The sequence below is a fragment of the Excalfactoria chinensis genome, chromosome 3 (genome assembly GCF_039878825.1).
Source record: "Excalfactoria chinensis isolate bCotChi1 chromosome 3, bCotChi1.hap2, whole genome shotgun sequence".
NCBI lineage: Eukaryota > Metazoa > Chordata > Aves > Galliformes > Phasianidae > Excalfactoria > Excalfactoria chinensis.
Window position 1 is genome coordinate 86134500 of NC_092827.1, and position 15892 is coordinate 86150391.

The 15892-nt window shown below is 38.8% G+C and overlaps 1 protein-coding gene across 1 annotated transcript in view; it reads right to left on the reverse strand.

Annotated features, from left to right (window-relative positions):
- USH2A (usherin) overlaps positions 1–8064 on the reverse strand; it is a 352517-nt gene extending 344453 nt beyond the window's left edge. The window contains exons 1-2 of the mRNA XM_072333648.1: positions 7580–8064; positions 3063–3228 (exon numbers count right to left, since the gene is read on the reverse strand). Of these exons, the coding sequence (XP_072189749.1) occupies positions 3063–3228; positions 7580–8064 (651 nt within the window). The remainder of the gene's footprint in view (positions 1–3062; positions 3229–7579) is intronic.
- Positions 8065–15892: the final 7828 nt, after the last annotated feature.

Here is a 15892-nt window from a genome sequence, read left to right on the forward strand (position 1 = left end):
AAGGAGTAAATATGCTTCCTCTATTAGTGAAGCCATGTATATGCAAAACCAGGGATGTTAATTGCAACATTTAATGCTTCTAATTTGAATTTCTGGGAAACTCTGACAGAGCTAGAACATTTTCATAATAAGAAAGAGCTGCATTACCACATATAGCTTCAGTTACCAACAGTATCTGAACCATATTATCTAAAAATTTTAAGCAAATAAAAAAATAATCCGAACAGTTTGTTCTATTCTCTATATATGAACAATCATTATGTTTTATATAACATCCTGTTTAGAGTAGATGCATTCCATTTCATCTCTCTTTCCCTCAAACCCACAGGCTTTTAGGTGTTCTAGACAACTCTAGATATAACAAAAAAAACTTTAGTGCTCCTATACCTTTCATCATAAATACAAATTTAATCACATACATGATAATACACATTCCACATTTTCAGCTGTCTTATCAGAAACAGTACTCGGTTGTCTCATAAAACACTCACAAGCATTTTTCCTTTCAGTCAAAAAAAAGACATCAAGCAAGGTGTCAAGCAGTTCTGAATAGATTTTACACATCAAGATGCATCATCCAGCTTTGGTAAGATCTCCCATAAAAAGAAAGATGCCAGAGAATGTTCTGACACACCAAATTCAGATAAGTACCAAAAAAGTTGCTGAATCTATTTTTCTTTGCTTCTAGTAGAAGAACAATTTCCTTTTTGTTTCTGTAGAAGATTTTAAAGCAACTCTGCTGATGACACCACACCTACTATAAACATGTCTGGAGGAAAACCACTACATTTTCTAATTTATTGACATTAGTCCCAGCTAGAAAATCCAGCCTACATCTACGAAGGTGTCACAGAACTCAGCATGCAAATCTTCTGCAGGAGTCGGATCTGCCTCAACAGAAGGGAAAGTCTACGCTGTAAAGCAGCAGCAGTAACTCGCCTAAGGCTGCACTCTGCCACAGCTCCCCCTGCTGCCTTCACCTGCGGTATCTCACGAACAGAGCAAGCAAGGACCTACTTCATGCTGCAGTCCCCCTGCCAGTTCACAGCCTGGGGATAAGGGCAATCAGTCAGAGGAGTCAGAAGCCACATTTGTGCAAAGACTGGATGATTTGTACTTTTAGGTGTGACTCCAAGTTCTTCCACTGTGATGCCTATAAAACCACACTGTCCATCATTCTCATTTTTCCACCAGCTGAAGACAAAGCTGAAATCCCCAAATGCCTGGGAACAATCTAATCAAATATTACAGTGTGAAGGAAAAAACGCTTTCATATGAATGTTACTTTTGCTCAGAGTCACACAACGGTTTGGATTGGAAGGGATCTTAAAGCCCACCCAGCCCCAACCCCAAACTCTGGGCAGGGCTGCCATGGGCCCCATCCAACATGGCCTTGAGCAGCTGCAGAGATGGGCACCACATCTTCTCCAGGCAGCTGTGCCGCTGCCTCCTCAGTGAAGATTTTATTCCTCATGTCTAGTTTAAACCTACTTTCAGTTTATTACCCTGTTGTCTTAGACAGAGTATAGCGATTTCTGTACAGTTCCTCTCGTTATGTTCTTCTCCATTTATTTCTCTATAGAAAAAAATGTTTTGGACAGCTGCTAGAAGTTTGAAGAATTTTAAACCTTTACCTGAAGTTTAACAGCCATACCTAGGGCTAAACCGATCATGCTGTAGTCACTATCATCTTTAATGGCAAGATGAACAACACAACAAATCACAGAATGTAAAGCTCTACCTTGAGCTCAGAAACAAGGAATAATTTTTAAGTTTGTAGGCCCTGTAAGGGTGTAGAAACTTTACATCTTTATTTCCCCTGTGCATTGAACAACCATCCAAAGAAACAAATGACTAAATTCTAAGGAGCACTTGAGGGCTCTTTGCAATGCCATTTAAAAATAATGTGTACGTTTAAATCATTCTCTCCTTTTCTATGCCAGGCTTTAACAGTTTCTAAGACTACTACAAAACGTGGCTGACAGCAGCTGCAGTAATATAGCACTTTTGGAGTGTTTGAAGTGTAAAGTTCATTAGTTCTACCTTAAGGTCACTCTTTTAATCCAACAGCAAAAATCTTATTCACACTACCACACTGTTATCCTGAAAAAAAGAAAACTGCCAAAAAAACCAAACAACCCACCAAGGCGTCAGCTTAGATACTTCTTAAGAGTGACAAGATCAGCACTAAAAATCCAAATCACAGTCAATACCTTTTAGCAAGTTTCAGGAAAGCAGAAAAACTCTTCTTGATTGTGCTGTAAACCAAATGAAATTTAACAGACCAGATAAAGGAAATGAAGGAAGGAGAAGATTAACGTCTCAATACTTGATAATTTTGTTTTGTAATTATTAGTTGAACTTTGCTTACAAACAAGAATTTACTGGAGTGTCTGTAGGGAATTACAAGGCACGCAAGCAAATAACTGAATGCATTTTAATTCCTTTTGCATTTGTTCGCAGATTTTTTAATTTAATTTTTTAAATGAACTCTGTTTTGCTTTATCCTTGGTAGATAGTTGTACACTTAATAAAACACTGTGCCAGCAGAAGATATTAGAACACAAGCACTGTTTTAACAATTCAAATGTATTTTTAAAGTACGAGGCAATAATAACTAACAAGCTTGAAGAAACCCTTATACATGTTCACTTACGTACACTATAAGAAGTTTTCGAAATTAAATGGGCTACTTCTCCAAGTACATTTGTACGTATATATAAGGATGACACTGTCTTTTTTTTAGTGAGTAATCTCAGAGACTTGTGATTGTTTCTAAGATGAGAATAAGTAGTTTTTCTTCACTGCAAATACTCCTGCTCTTAAGGGCAAGTACTTTTAGTCTTATTTGCTTAGCAAATGTGTACAGCATTTCCTTCCAGTGTTAAATTAGCAATCACCTCGATATGCACTCGAAAATTAATAACCTTACCTACACAACTCACAAGTTATCTTCACTAGAAGGGATAAACTGGGGAATGTGACAGATAATGCAGTTATGCCATTCTCACACTAATGTTGTATTTCAACAAATATTAAAGAGGTTTTCTTCTTTTACTCACCTGCACACTAAGATGAATCCATTTCTTCACAAGAATTCTCCCCAGTGTCATTACTTTTATTGGTGGCTGCAAACCATTTACTGTGCGATAATAAAACATGGTCTCTTTCTCAGATATTGTGAGTTTGAACACAGTCTGCCCATCAATAGCCTTTTCTATCACACACCTTTGGAAATAACCAAGAAAAACAACATAAGGTCAAAAGCACACATATATACACATTCTTGCCAAGGTGCTATCCCGTAAAGTGATGCTAACCAGAATGCATTAAAATAAATGTTAAAATACAGATCGTGAGAAGATGCTCACTGACAGTGAAAGTCACAGGATGTACTAAGCATAAAAGCTAACAAACAGGCTTCATTCAATCCCCCGATCATAGGATTATTAAAGTTGAATAAGACTACTGAGGCCATCTAATCCAGCCACTAAACCATGAGCCTCAGTGCCACATCCACCCTTTTCTTGAAAACCCGCAAGGATGGGGACTCTATCACTTCACTGGGCATCCCATTCCAGTAAAACCAAAGCCAGGTCAGAAAGGTAGCTTGCCACTTGTTAGCTTTCTTTTCAGGGAGACTTCACATCAATATCAAATGCAACATTTAAGGACAAGAATATTACCTATGCTAACCTATGTAACATTTCCAGGTGTTCAAATAGTTTAGACAAATGAACAGCCACCATGCTAAGGGTCCTGAGAAAGCATAGATTAAAATGATTCAAATCAGCTATGTATTTTATTTATGAATCTAATCATTACTACAACAACAAAAAAAAAAAAAATAAATAAAAAAATTAAGAGTTCCACATTCCATTTCATCTGCTTGAGAAACCCAGTCCCCAATGTACCCATGACAAAACAGATGTTATAGCAGTTGCTCCAGACTAAATTAGTGAGCTAACTCGCAAGAGAGTCAGAAAACAAACTCTTCCATTACTAAATCTTCACCTTTCCACAGCACTCACTGCTACACATTACAGAAATAGCATCAAAATGCTGTTCTGATACAGCCAGTATTCACTGATTTACATTTAAAACCAAGGGAAAGATTAATTAGCTGTTACCATTTTAGTCTCCTGGAATGTTGTCAAAAGAACTTGCAAAATGCAGATATTTATTTTGCAAACCTTACTAAAATTGTGTTTCTTAATATATTGTTGATTGATCTTTTCAAGGTTTTGTTTGCCTGTAAACACACTAGTTTTGCTAGATAATAAATGTGAGGAAAGGCTCAGCTAAGTAGCAAAATATTTAGGAACTGGATTTACCCAGTTCCTGGATAAACAATAATTGGATAATCCAGGTTTTTGTTTAATTTAGTTATCTAAAACAAACACCCCTGCATTGTTTTTATCCCCAAAGGGGATAAAACTTTAAGAAGGCAAGTGACCTTGATGTACATCACTTTGAAAACTGAAAAGAACAAATGTGGATTATGACTCACTAATGAAAAAAAAGAAAAAAAAATCAAAAGATAGAAAACAGGAGGAAAGGGGGAAAAAAAACCAACAACACACACAGCAATATAGGGGATATAGGCATAAGATTAGTTCTGAAAGGGAGCACTATTTCCTATTTCAGTTATGATTATTGAGAGAACCCACTGTTCTATATGAAGTTCTGATCTTCTGTTAACCTACAATCTCATAGAGGCAATTCCTGACTATGCAGTTCTTGATGGTGGGGTTGAAGGAAGAACAACAAAAGCGCAGATATCAACAAAGTAAACATTTAATAGAAACTAATCTAGAGGCACTGCTGATCCTCACATATTAACTACATGTGAATGGCAACATCTACACAGGCTCAGAATCAGACATACTGTATTTCAAGGCAGCATCCCCCTTCTAAGTACTTCTGTAAAATACCTGAATGGATATAAGACAATTAGATGCAATTGTAGCTGTTTGGTTGTTTTTGAATTAAAAAAAAAAGAAGCAAGATACCTACTGCCTACTCCACAATCAGGCCATTTCACCACACCTTTCGGTGCATAAAAGGTCCTGGCTCGTTTTTCTCCAACCTTCATTATTTTGTGGCCATCTAAATTCCAGTTAGTCCAGCTCAAACTAAACTGATCTAAGCTGTCTGCAATGACTATTCATATATGCTAAGCTTCTACTCATATTCTTATCCTACTGTACTTCCAAGGGTTATCACCATATACTGTTTCCCAGGTTATGCTACATTCTATGCACAGGCTTACTGAAAGCCTATAGATGAACTGATGAGCACAGACAGCATGAGGAAAGAACACAAGTCAGAAGAGGTTTGCTCACTTACTGCACGTACTGTCTAAAGAGAAATAAAGATTGGAGTTACGAATATCAGTGTTTACTCACTGTTCTGCTTTTAAGATCTCCAATATGCAAGGACTTAAAAGCACACCTATGAAGACTTACACACATTATTATAGCACATCCAAAAAACATGGGCCTACTGCACTTGATGCAAGTACTTTTTATGTTAATGAAATAGCTTGTTAACATTTAACTTGTTTTATGATTAAAATAAGTTATAATCCAATTTAGGGCATAGTGGCAACAAAAAGACTATTACATTAAGGCCCAGTTCAGTGGAGTCCCTCAATATATTAATGGAATTTAAAAGTTTCACAAATAACATTCAGCAAAGACATCTCCACATCAGGAACTGCAAAATGGAGGAGAGCTGGCAAGTCAAACTTCTACAGGAGCTGTACATACATGTACAATTACTGTTTCTCCAAAGCTTCCTCAGAACTGGAGTTCTACATCCCTTTAGTGAAGAAAATAAACTCTTTTTTTAAAAATAGACAATAAAAAATAGTCTGGACAGCAGCAAATCCTCCTCTCCACTGGAATAAATGCTGTACAACTTCAATTTTCTGTACTGGGCTCTACCACTGTCAGTTCTACCTTGAATGTCAGCAAACTCACTTCATTCGGAGGAATGAAGCAAGCTGCTACAAAAACTGAATAAAAACATTTATATTTTAAAGCAATCTATAAAGGCCAATGAACAGAAACATGTACATTCTGTGCTATTAATACAGCAGCAGGAGAGTAATGTTTTATACAAGTCCATGGATAATCAGACATTGAGAGAGTCTGGTTTCCGTACAGCGCTTAATCATTTGAAACTAAGCGCACACATTTCACTATTTCAGGCTTTATGCAAGAACAGCCCATTCCACTGACAAGAGTTTCACAGATTTCACTCAATACACTGCTGCAACAGCTTGCCTAGAAATTAGTTAGACATTTGTACTTCAAGTTAAGCATACGCTCTGCTGTATGAGAACCCAATACGCCTGCACACACGCGGACATGAACTTAAGACAACCCCAGGAATGGGCTCTCTGATGTTTGAGATTCAAACATTTAGAAAATACTCTCTGTAAAAGACACTAGGCCAAAGCTCCAGAGACCGCTTCACACATACCTTCATCCTATCCGCTTTACCTTAAGCTTGAACTGAAGCCACTTTTGCCCTCCAGGTCTTATTTCTTTCCCCTCAATAATCACTATTTCTATACTGAGGTTGCTGTTGTTTTTTTTTTTTCAAAAAGGTAAGTCTGCTTTAATGAAAAGATAATTAACTTTGCACATCTCTAATGTCTCAAGATCATATTCTCACTCTTACGCAACTTGTTTCATGGCAGCATGCAAAATAAGCATTCAATATTCTACATTGCTTTCATTCTACCGATAACTTCAGAGCACAAGTGCAAAAGCAATTCTGATATATACCTTAAAATGCATTATACTTTTGCTGTGTTTTCACTTTATGCAGATCCCATTTAATCAGGTGAAGGTGAAGGATGCTCTGCATTTTATGATCCATAGGTAGAACTCTCCTGCAGGATTTGTGAATCAGCTTTCCAAAAAAGCAAGTTTTTAATTACAGTAATGCCCAGCCAAGCTGAAAGGCCACTCTGAATAGTCCTATGTGCTGAACTACACGACACATGGGTGCATAAGAGAAAGAATGCCTAGTGAAACTTCATTAGTAGTCTTAATAGTGGAATCTTTTGTAAAAGCAGTAATATGATCTCCAGTTCAACCAACTTCTATTATGGTCACTCATCTATAGTACTAAAATATTCATTTGGGGAGATCTGAGGGTGTTTCCTCACTTGTTTAAGGAGTAGAATTGTGTGATTCCTGACAGTTTAGATTTTTTCTAACCCCCATAAAGGAAGAAGCAAAAGCCCTGACAACACATTTTTATAGCAGTTTTTAGGAGGAATGTGAATTAGAAATGTACGTTTAAATTTTTAAGAATAGCCACATGCGTTGTATACAAGTAGTTTCCACTGCAACAATGGGACTCCCATGTGAGTCAATGCTACTGAAACTGAGCCTACTGTCCTGACATTTGCAAAGATCCCAACCTAAATACAGCTTTAAAACGTCAGAGTTTCTCACTGTAGCTTTTTAAAATTTTAAATAGCTTGCTAATAGTGATCTTGACTGCAATGATCAATTTTTTTAAGAGCCCCAGGAAAGTAAACACCTTCAATACTACTTACATTACACCTTCTTGCTCAGGTTTCAACCATACAGTTAACGTAAATGAAGCTGGCAGCCTTAGTAATGGGGGAGTAGTGAAGCAATCCTTCTGGTTATGAAAAATAAAACTTGAAGCGTTGCTGAAGGACCCCGGAGGCAAGTCCTTTTTGTCCTCTGTGACACAGGTGCCAAGGCCTTCAAGAAAAAGCTGTTTGTACAAAGGAGGCGATGACCTGTACGGGCATTCTTGAACACAAAACCTCTGAGTGCAGGACATAATACTTTCAGCAGCTACAGAGCTATGACAAAAAGTACTTCGGTCTGGCAGCCCACAGGTGGCTTGAGTTGGCACAATGGACACATTCTTGAAAGCTCCCACATTTTCAAGTCGAGGGAAATGTCCCTGAGAGCTGACCAACACAAAGGAGTCATAATAAGTTAAGATTAAAGTTTCAATAGCATGAAACAAGAAACGACACCTCAAGGAAAGAGCCCAGCAATTCATGTTTACAAAAAAGCTCCTCCTGATTAAAGCATCCATAAATAAATAATGATGTCCATGTTGGTAGTAGTGTCCTCAGGTGGTACACTCTAAGAGTTTATGTAGCTTTTCATCTCCAGAACACCAATTCATGGACTCAGTCCTCATCTACGTCTTCTGGACAGTAAAACACACGTGAGGGACAGCTGGTATCTGCAAACCACAGAAAACAGACAATGCAAGGGAGAAATGGGATTTTTCTTACAGGGGCCAAGCCCCACCAGGGTTGTTAAGGATCTGGAGTCTTCCTTCAACTTTATGTCAGCAAATCAACCTGCACGCTTGCTGGCCAACACTAAAGATCTCCAAACAAGGCCCTGAGGAACAGGCCTGCTCCAGGCCACACGCACTCAAGGCCACACGCACTCAAGGCCACACGCACTCAAGGCCACACGCACTCAAGGCCACACGCAGCTTACCCCAGATCTGCTGTGGTTTACAGAGCAGACACACAGCTTTACACCTTAAGGTGATGAGCACAGAGTACAGCAGCAAACCACAGCACTGGCAAACAGTTCATCATCAGGCACTTGGATTGTATTTTCTAGCAGTTTCAAGCCTGTTCACCAAATTTCACATTTAAAACCCCCAGAGCTTACCTCAGCTTTACACCGCTAGCCGTAAGCTGCTCGGCCTCATCCTGCCAGAGCTATTTTAGGGCACTGACAGTGGCTGCAAGCGATGCTCCTCCAGTGTCTCTGCTCCTGATGCACACTGTGGGCTGAGGCTGGCGGCTGCCTGCCCCCACGCAGCACCCCACTACCCCTCTCTTACCCACTCCCTGCCTTACCCTGCCGCCCAGCTCCCACCGCTCCTTTCAGCCCTCTACAAAGCTGATTAGCTCCACACTCCCCATCTGGCCCAGGGAATCTTGCTAACAGCAAATGCCTTCCCTGATATTCACTGGCAGACACCTCAGCCAGCTGAGGGGCCAATAAATAAGTTCATTTACTCATTAATTACTACATCCATCAGGAGAGCTAAGTAGAGTAGCGCAGCTCTCTGCAACACTATTATCTCCTCCCACCCCACAGCCCAGGCCCACCAGCAGCCCCCACCCCATGCCTACCACTGGTTCAAGTAGCCGTACCTGGTCGCAGGCACTGTCTCTGTGCTCCCCCCACCTGGCTTTAGTTGTTACAGCCCTCCCCTGGGTAGAACAAGGCAGTCCTCAGGGAGCCACAACACTGCCGCTTGCTATGAAATATTTAACACAGCCCTTGGCAGTGAGCCGGTTTCTCAGGACGGGCCAGCAGCCTGAGGGGTGCCTTGCCCAGGGCACTCGCAGTTCCTGCAGTGAAATCACCCTGGGCAGGGTAGGGGCCAAGCACTTTGCTGGGTCCTGCTGTTCAAAGGCTTAGAAAGTGACAAGTTGGTGCCATTTTCTCAGGTTTTACAGCCATGGAACTAAGATTCCTAAGAAGAGAGAGTAACAGCATGGAAAGCTGAAGCAAAAGGAGCAACTGTGGAGTACAGAGCCGGAGCAGAAGTGTCACAGATGTGCATCCCACAGTACACATTGCCCTCAGCACCTATGGCCGAAAGTATCATTGACTGAATATGATTCACAATTTTACAAACATTTGAAACACTGACAACATTTGTAACCCTCAGTGAGGTTAAAGCTCTTATAGGTTAATGCAGTACTGAAACTTAAGTAGCTGCATCAAGGCCCGAAGGTGTACATCCTGCCCAGCAGGGGAAGCACTGACACCCACTTCCTGAACGCTGACTTTAAACACTCCATATACGTTACAATTTTTAAGTGTAAAGAATAAAAGATACACTATCAGGATGTTCAGACATACAGACTCCATTTCTCTTCCCTATGACCATGCAAAGAAAAGACCGAAGCATGAAGCTTTCGCAAGTGAGCTAAGCATGAGCTGTAACAGGTTAAGTATTTCTGGATTGAGAAGATCCATTTAAAACATTCCCCAAACATATTAAAAACACATAAATTTTATCTTTGTTGTGGAAGTTGTCAGGATGAAGCTTATACAACTATCTTTCCTGGCAACCTCATTAAAAGAGACTTCAGTAGTCACCTTGCTAGCAATGCATGCTACATAATAGCAAACCTCTACATCAACATACAGATCTGCTCAGAAACCTTCCTCTATTAACTCCTAGTGCATTTTACTAAGTCCTTCATCCCACATCAAATAAACTCCTCCACTGTTTGTGTTAATACAGATTTTTTTTCCTAAAGTAACAAAAAAAAAAAAAAAAAAAAAAAAAAAATCCTATTAAAGCTTTATCAGTCACTTTGCAGTGTTTTCATGTCCTGGTCATTAAATACTGTAGCTCCTTGGTCAAAATCACCTAAAAAAATTCAAGTTAAGAATAATTTGGTCACCAGAGAAGGGTTGGTAAGAAGACATTTGTCTGAGGCATGGCAACACCAAATCACATGAAACATCTCTGAAAGTATGCAGTAAGACCACAGCCTACCATATTATCAACAATGTAGTGGTAAAAACATTTGCAGATCAAGAACAAACTGAGTCTTTTAAAACACAATGAAAGGACAGAACACAGGACCAAGAATCACATAATGGCTTGAATTGAAAGGGACCTTATAGGAGATCTACTTCCAAACCTCCCTCCCATAGGTGGGGATACTTTCCTCCAGACTAGGATACCCCAGTCCAGATGGAGCACCTCACTTTGCTTAGTCAAGCAAATCTCTTTTAGCCCTTCACCTCTTCCAAAGAGTTATCCAGATCCTGAAACTAATAAAAGGTATTGTGTACATACTTAGCTTCATTATTGATGCTGTTTCATCGGTAGAACTTCCAGCAATTATCCATTTACCTCCCCCAAAAGATAAGGATGGTCTGCCCATCACAATTTTTAAATACTATTTTAACTAGTATTGAACAAAGTTGCAACAACCACTTCTGTCAACTTTTGCTTTCTGAAAAGCATTTGTGAAAACTTGCGATCCTCCCAAAGGATTTGTTTCAAAATCCATCGTCTTTTGTCAGCACCTCATACCAATACTAGCTCATATTTGTGAAGCATTGTCCAGTCGCATGCTCCTATTCCTGCTATTTTGTGAAGCGACATAAGCTGACTAACCCACGCAGCATGACTTTCAAAGATTAGGCTCAAGTGTGCAATTCAAAATTCTCTTTCAGTGAATGTTCATAAAGATTAGTTTTTATGACTGCTTTTTCTCATAAAACTACACCATTTGAATATTTTCTGGAAATTAACATAAAACTTCCATTTGCATAGCCAAGTCAATATTTATTTCAAATTTAACTGTCTAACAAAATTATTTTTTCCAATATTTTCCAAGTAATAATAAAACTACAGTGCAAGTACATTTTAATAGCTGGAGGGGAGTTGATTATAACAACCCAGAAATAATTAACAACTTATGTTTTAAAGGGGAGGTAATTCTGCATAAGCCAGTGAAATAAATATGAGAGTAAGATTTTCTGAAAGCACAGGAGGAGGTGGAAAGTATTTTATAGAGCTGTTAAGAGCCTTTTAACAGCTTTAGAAGTACAGTACATCACATAGCTTATTTTAGCACCAAAAACTTTCTTTGTTACTAGAACAGCAGAAATGAAGTAATCTTTTAGGCAACAAGTTTTACAGGCTTCTTTCACTTGGAAATACTGAGTTAGACCGCACATCTCCACACAGTAAACCCAGTGTAAGGACATCTCTGCAAGGACTTCTTCACGTATACTTACTTCTGGGTGACCATGATGGACTGCCCAAGCATGAAAAGCCCCTTCATATGGCTGAAGCACTTGGGTTCCGATAATTGGCATTTCTTTTCTGGAAGTTTGTACCCTGAACCTGCTTCAGTCATGAGGTCTTTGTGGTAAACTCTTTTTCCTTCTCATGGGCTGTTTTCTGTAGGTCTCAAGGGAGAGACCTGGAAGAAAAACTATAGAGATGTGACTTACTGCTGTGCTTAGCCACACTACTAGGGCAGTAGGCCTTACAAGAGCAGGTTAGAGCTTCACAGCCCCCCCTGCCTGCATAAGAGGTATTGAAGGGCTTCCCATAGAGGAGCAGAAGCTGCACCAGTGGTATCACTGATGCCCAGGGGAACAGCTGCCCCATCTTCCCATTTGCTCCATTTCATGAGCATCTGAAAAACAACCAAACTAGCAGTCAGCCTGCTTTCTTTCCTTCTTCCCACCCCCTTTGCAGCTCAGCTATGCCAGTACAGCATTGACTTCTCAAGAAAGTTTTCTCTTTAAATCACTGCAGCAATCAGGTCTGGTTTGCTCCCCAAGCTCCAAAAGCACAGGGCTACCTTGAGAGCACAGTTCAGCTGATTTCAGGCCCTCTTTCCACTTTAAATCAGTGTGGAGCAAGAACTTAACAGTCAGTGCCATTTTGCTCCTAAGTTCCCCTGTTCTATTATGTGCTATCTTTCAAATGCATGCAGTGCCTGTAGAAGCCACATGCGCTGCTTTAAAGTAGTGATTCTTGTGCTCCTGGCACTTTTCTTCAAAAATCATTTAAAAAGAGTGTTGCATTTAAAGAGACAGTGGTCTCCCAAGAGCCACTGGGTTAAACTCGTTACACTTCCACCTGTAAGTGAAACATATTAACATTATTCATCATCTTAACTTTGAGCTCTTCATTATTCCCAGTTATCTTCCACAAGTATTACTCTTGCTGTAATGGCATACACATTTTTGCATAAAGTCATTCTGTGCACTTATTTTACACTGTAAATTCTGAGGAACATTAACATCCACTGTAGGGTTATATACTTACATAGAATTGTAGGGTAAGTATAGGCTAGTTTAAATCAAATAAATGGACACCTTTCTTGTAATAAAATTCAGATGTTAGATTAAAGGAAGCTGTCTGAAGAGGAAACAAAACTGAGAAAATCCAAATTCTAATCGCAGTTCAGAAATGAGCAACTACATGTCTAGGTCTTAGTTTCCTCATCTGCAAATTGAGAAGATTGATGTTCACTTTAGCAAAGCACGATGAGAAACACAGAAAAGTAAAAAATACTATAGAATTACCATGTGCAGAGGAATATCTGAGTTTAACTTCTCAATCGTAAAAACCAAATATTTTCCCCGATGCTCAACTTAATAGCTGAAACAAGAAATTATATCTAAGAAAAAGATCTACTGTTAAAAGCCAAAAAGATGGAAGCTTGTACAATGCTTTATCATCCAAAAGACTGATTCAAAAAATGCTAGAGGACAGTCAATAATTAATATCCTATGGCAACAGTTGGTACAGTTGACCTTGTACCTTTATAAATCTTTCCAGTATGACCAGCTAAAACAGAAATAGTATCTATAACAGAAAAATATAATCTAATAGTCACTGCAAAGAACCACGGGTTTGCATGCCCACTGGTGAAAATGTTCTGAAGAAAGAAGATGAGAAAGTCCTCCAGAACAAAGGATGGAGAGACAGAGAAGCCTCACACAGTAAAAGCAGCACAGTGATGGCTGTAAAATCCTTCTGTTTTTTTACCCTCCCACAAAGCTCCCAGTGGAGCAGATCTTTGAGGAAAGGTTGACTTAACCCCACCCTGATTTAATAATAAATGCAAATCTATTAAGCATGATAAGCAAAGCCCAGAGGGAGATAAGGACACAACACACGAAGTGTTCATAAAACTAAGTAGTGTTAGTAAAATTAACAAAAACATGCAGCAGATTCAATCTAACAGATCACTGCTGTCCAAAAAGACTGTCCTCCTCCCAGGAAATTAAGTAGATTGAGTCCAGTGAGTGCCAAAATTGGGTTGAAGGATGTTACAAAGAAGAGGACCACCCATTCTAATTGCAGCAGACTCAGATAACCTCAGTCTCTTCTCAAGGCCAGATTAGTGACAATTATTGAACCACAGACTAAGGTGTGATTTATTTATTTTTAGAACATTATGCTTCCTGGTATCCTTTTCCTTCCCAGGAGCTGTACAGGGAAAGAAGACCCAGATAACTTACAGTGTCTACACACCATTCAAAAATTAGTAGCTCAAAGAGGGACAATCAAATTTTTTCTATTGCTATGGGGAAGGAGGAAGAATTCAGTCACAATATATTCTCTTCAAGTCTACTCAGTTCACCTGTATTTACACACACCTTCTTGACAGAACATAGCACATTATGTCCAGAACTTTTAGCAGGTTGAGAAGACAAGAGATATTTAGTGACATCCTATTTTTCTTATGGGCACTCAAAACCAAGGAAAATAGGTTTTGTTTTGCCTTTAGGGCTGCTTTACACCACTATTATTATTTTCATGACCATCCTAATTAATATGCTGGAATACCAATGTAATTTTCAACAAAATTGCAAACAGTTTGGTACACCTCAGTCCAATTTAGTCCCTCTTCAGTCTCCAAGGAAAGAAAAATCCCTCAGGGAAACTGGGATATTAAAAAGCAGAATAAACTATATGTTCATCAACATGCTTAAGCTGATACAGATGAAGACCGGTCACAGCACTACTTTAGTTATATCAATATGGTTAGAATAGCAGCCAACAATCTCTTGTACTTTGTATATGTATTTAAAAAAAAAAAAAATCTATTTGCTTTTAATCAAGGTCATTTGCTCAATTTTTGTTTATTAATTTTTTTTTTTTTAAACAATTCTCATAAGAAAGATTTCTCCTGCAGAATTGGTCTCAGAGCAATGAAAGCCATTAGCCTTGGGTATGAGGTGCTAAATAGCTGGGAGTTCCAATAGCCTCAGCTGCGCTTCTGTAGTCTTACAGACTGGGCAGAGAAATCTCATCCCATTATGACAGACTGCAAAGGAGAGTGACAGCTGAATTCACAGGAAAAGCCTCAAGACCAATGAGGACACATGACTTGGCTTGGGCCCAAGCAACAGAGTTGAGGTTTAAATCCTCTCATTCAAGGACACCTTCACAAAAACCGCACATGTCTACGTCTTTTGGCATCTGGACATTTAGGATAAAGAGAATTATTTATTATACTCCTCAACATACTTTATATTAATTTCATAATTTCCACCAAGTAACACTAAGAAATACTAGCATTATAGCTGTATAATATAATTGAGAAGGTAACCTCATATGACAGTCCAGTTTTCAGGGTCAAGATGACTACTAATCCATCATCTACATATTAAAAATGTGCAATTCAGTTCCCAGTCACTGAAATAGAAACCAAAATTCCTCTGCACATACTCTGCTTTTCTTGAAAGTAATCTACAGAAGAATGCAATTATTTCTCAATTAATCATTACAAACTTGTAGAGAACTAATTCTTGAATAAGAAATACCTTTAAATGTTAAAGGGTACTAAAAAAATAACACAACCCTACAAACAAAATTGTTATATACTGCATTGCATTTAATCCACACATTTTCTGGTGTATCCAGCCTTTTGACACTTGCGTATTGCAAACATTTTAAGTGATTGAAATTATTTTCAGTTCTTAATGCTATTTTTCATTCTGAAATCCACCCAGTCACCTACACAGAAATCTAGCATCCCTAGAGCTGGAAATACCAACAAGCCTTCAGAATTCTCACATGTAAAGCAATGACTTTGGTAGCCCAATCTAGACATCTGTTACAAACAACAGATAACCAGTGATATTCATTCCTAGTTTAAGCTAATTGAGTTAATAATCAGTGTTCAAATGAAGAGATGTTGAGGATTCTTTTACCTTTGGCAGTTTATATTTGTCAACTTATAATCAAACACCTTTATCTCTTTTTCTGGCATGCTAGGTAACTTCTTCTATGAAATCTGTCTTTCTAATAAAAATCTGCCTCACTGTGAGGTAGACTAAGGCCAACCCGC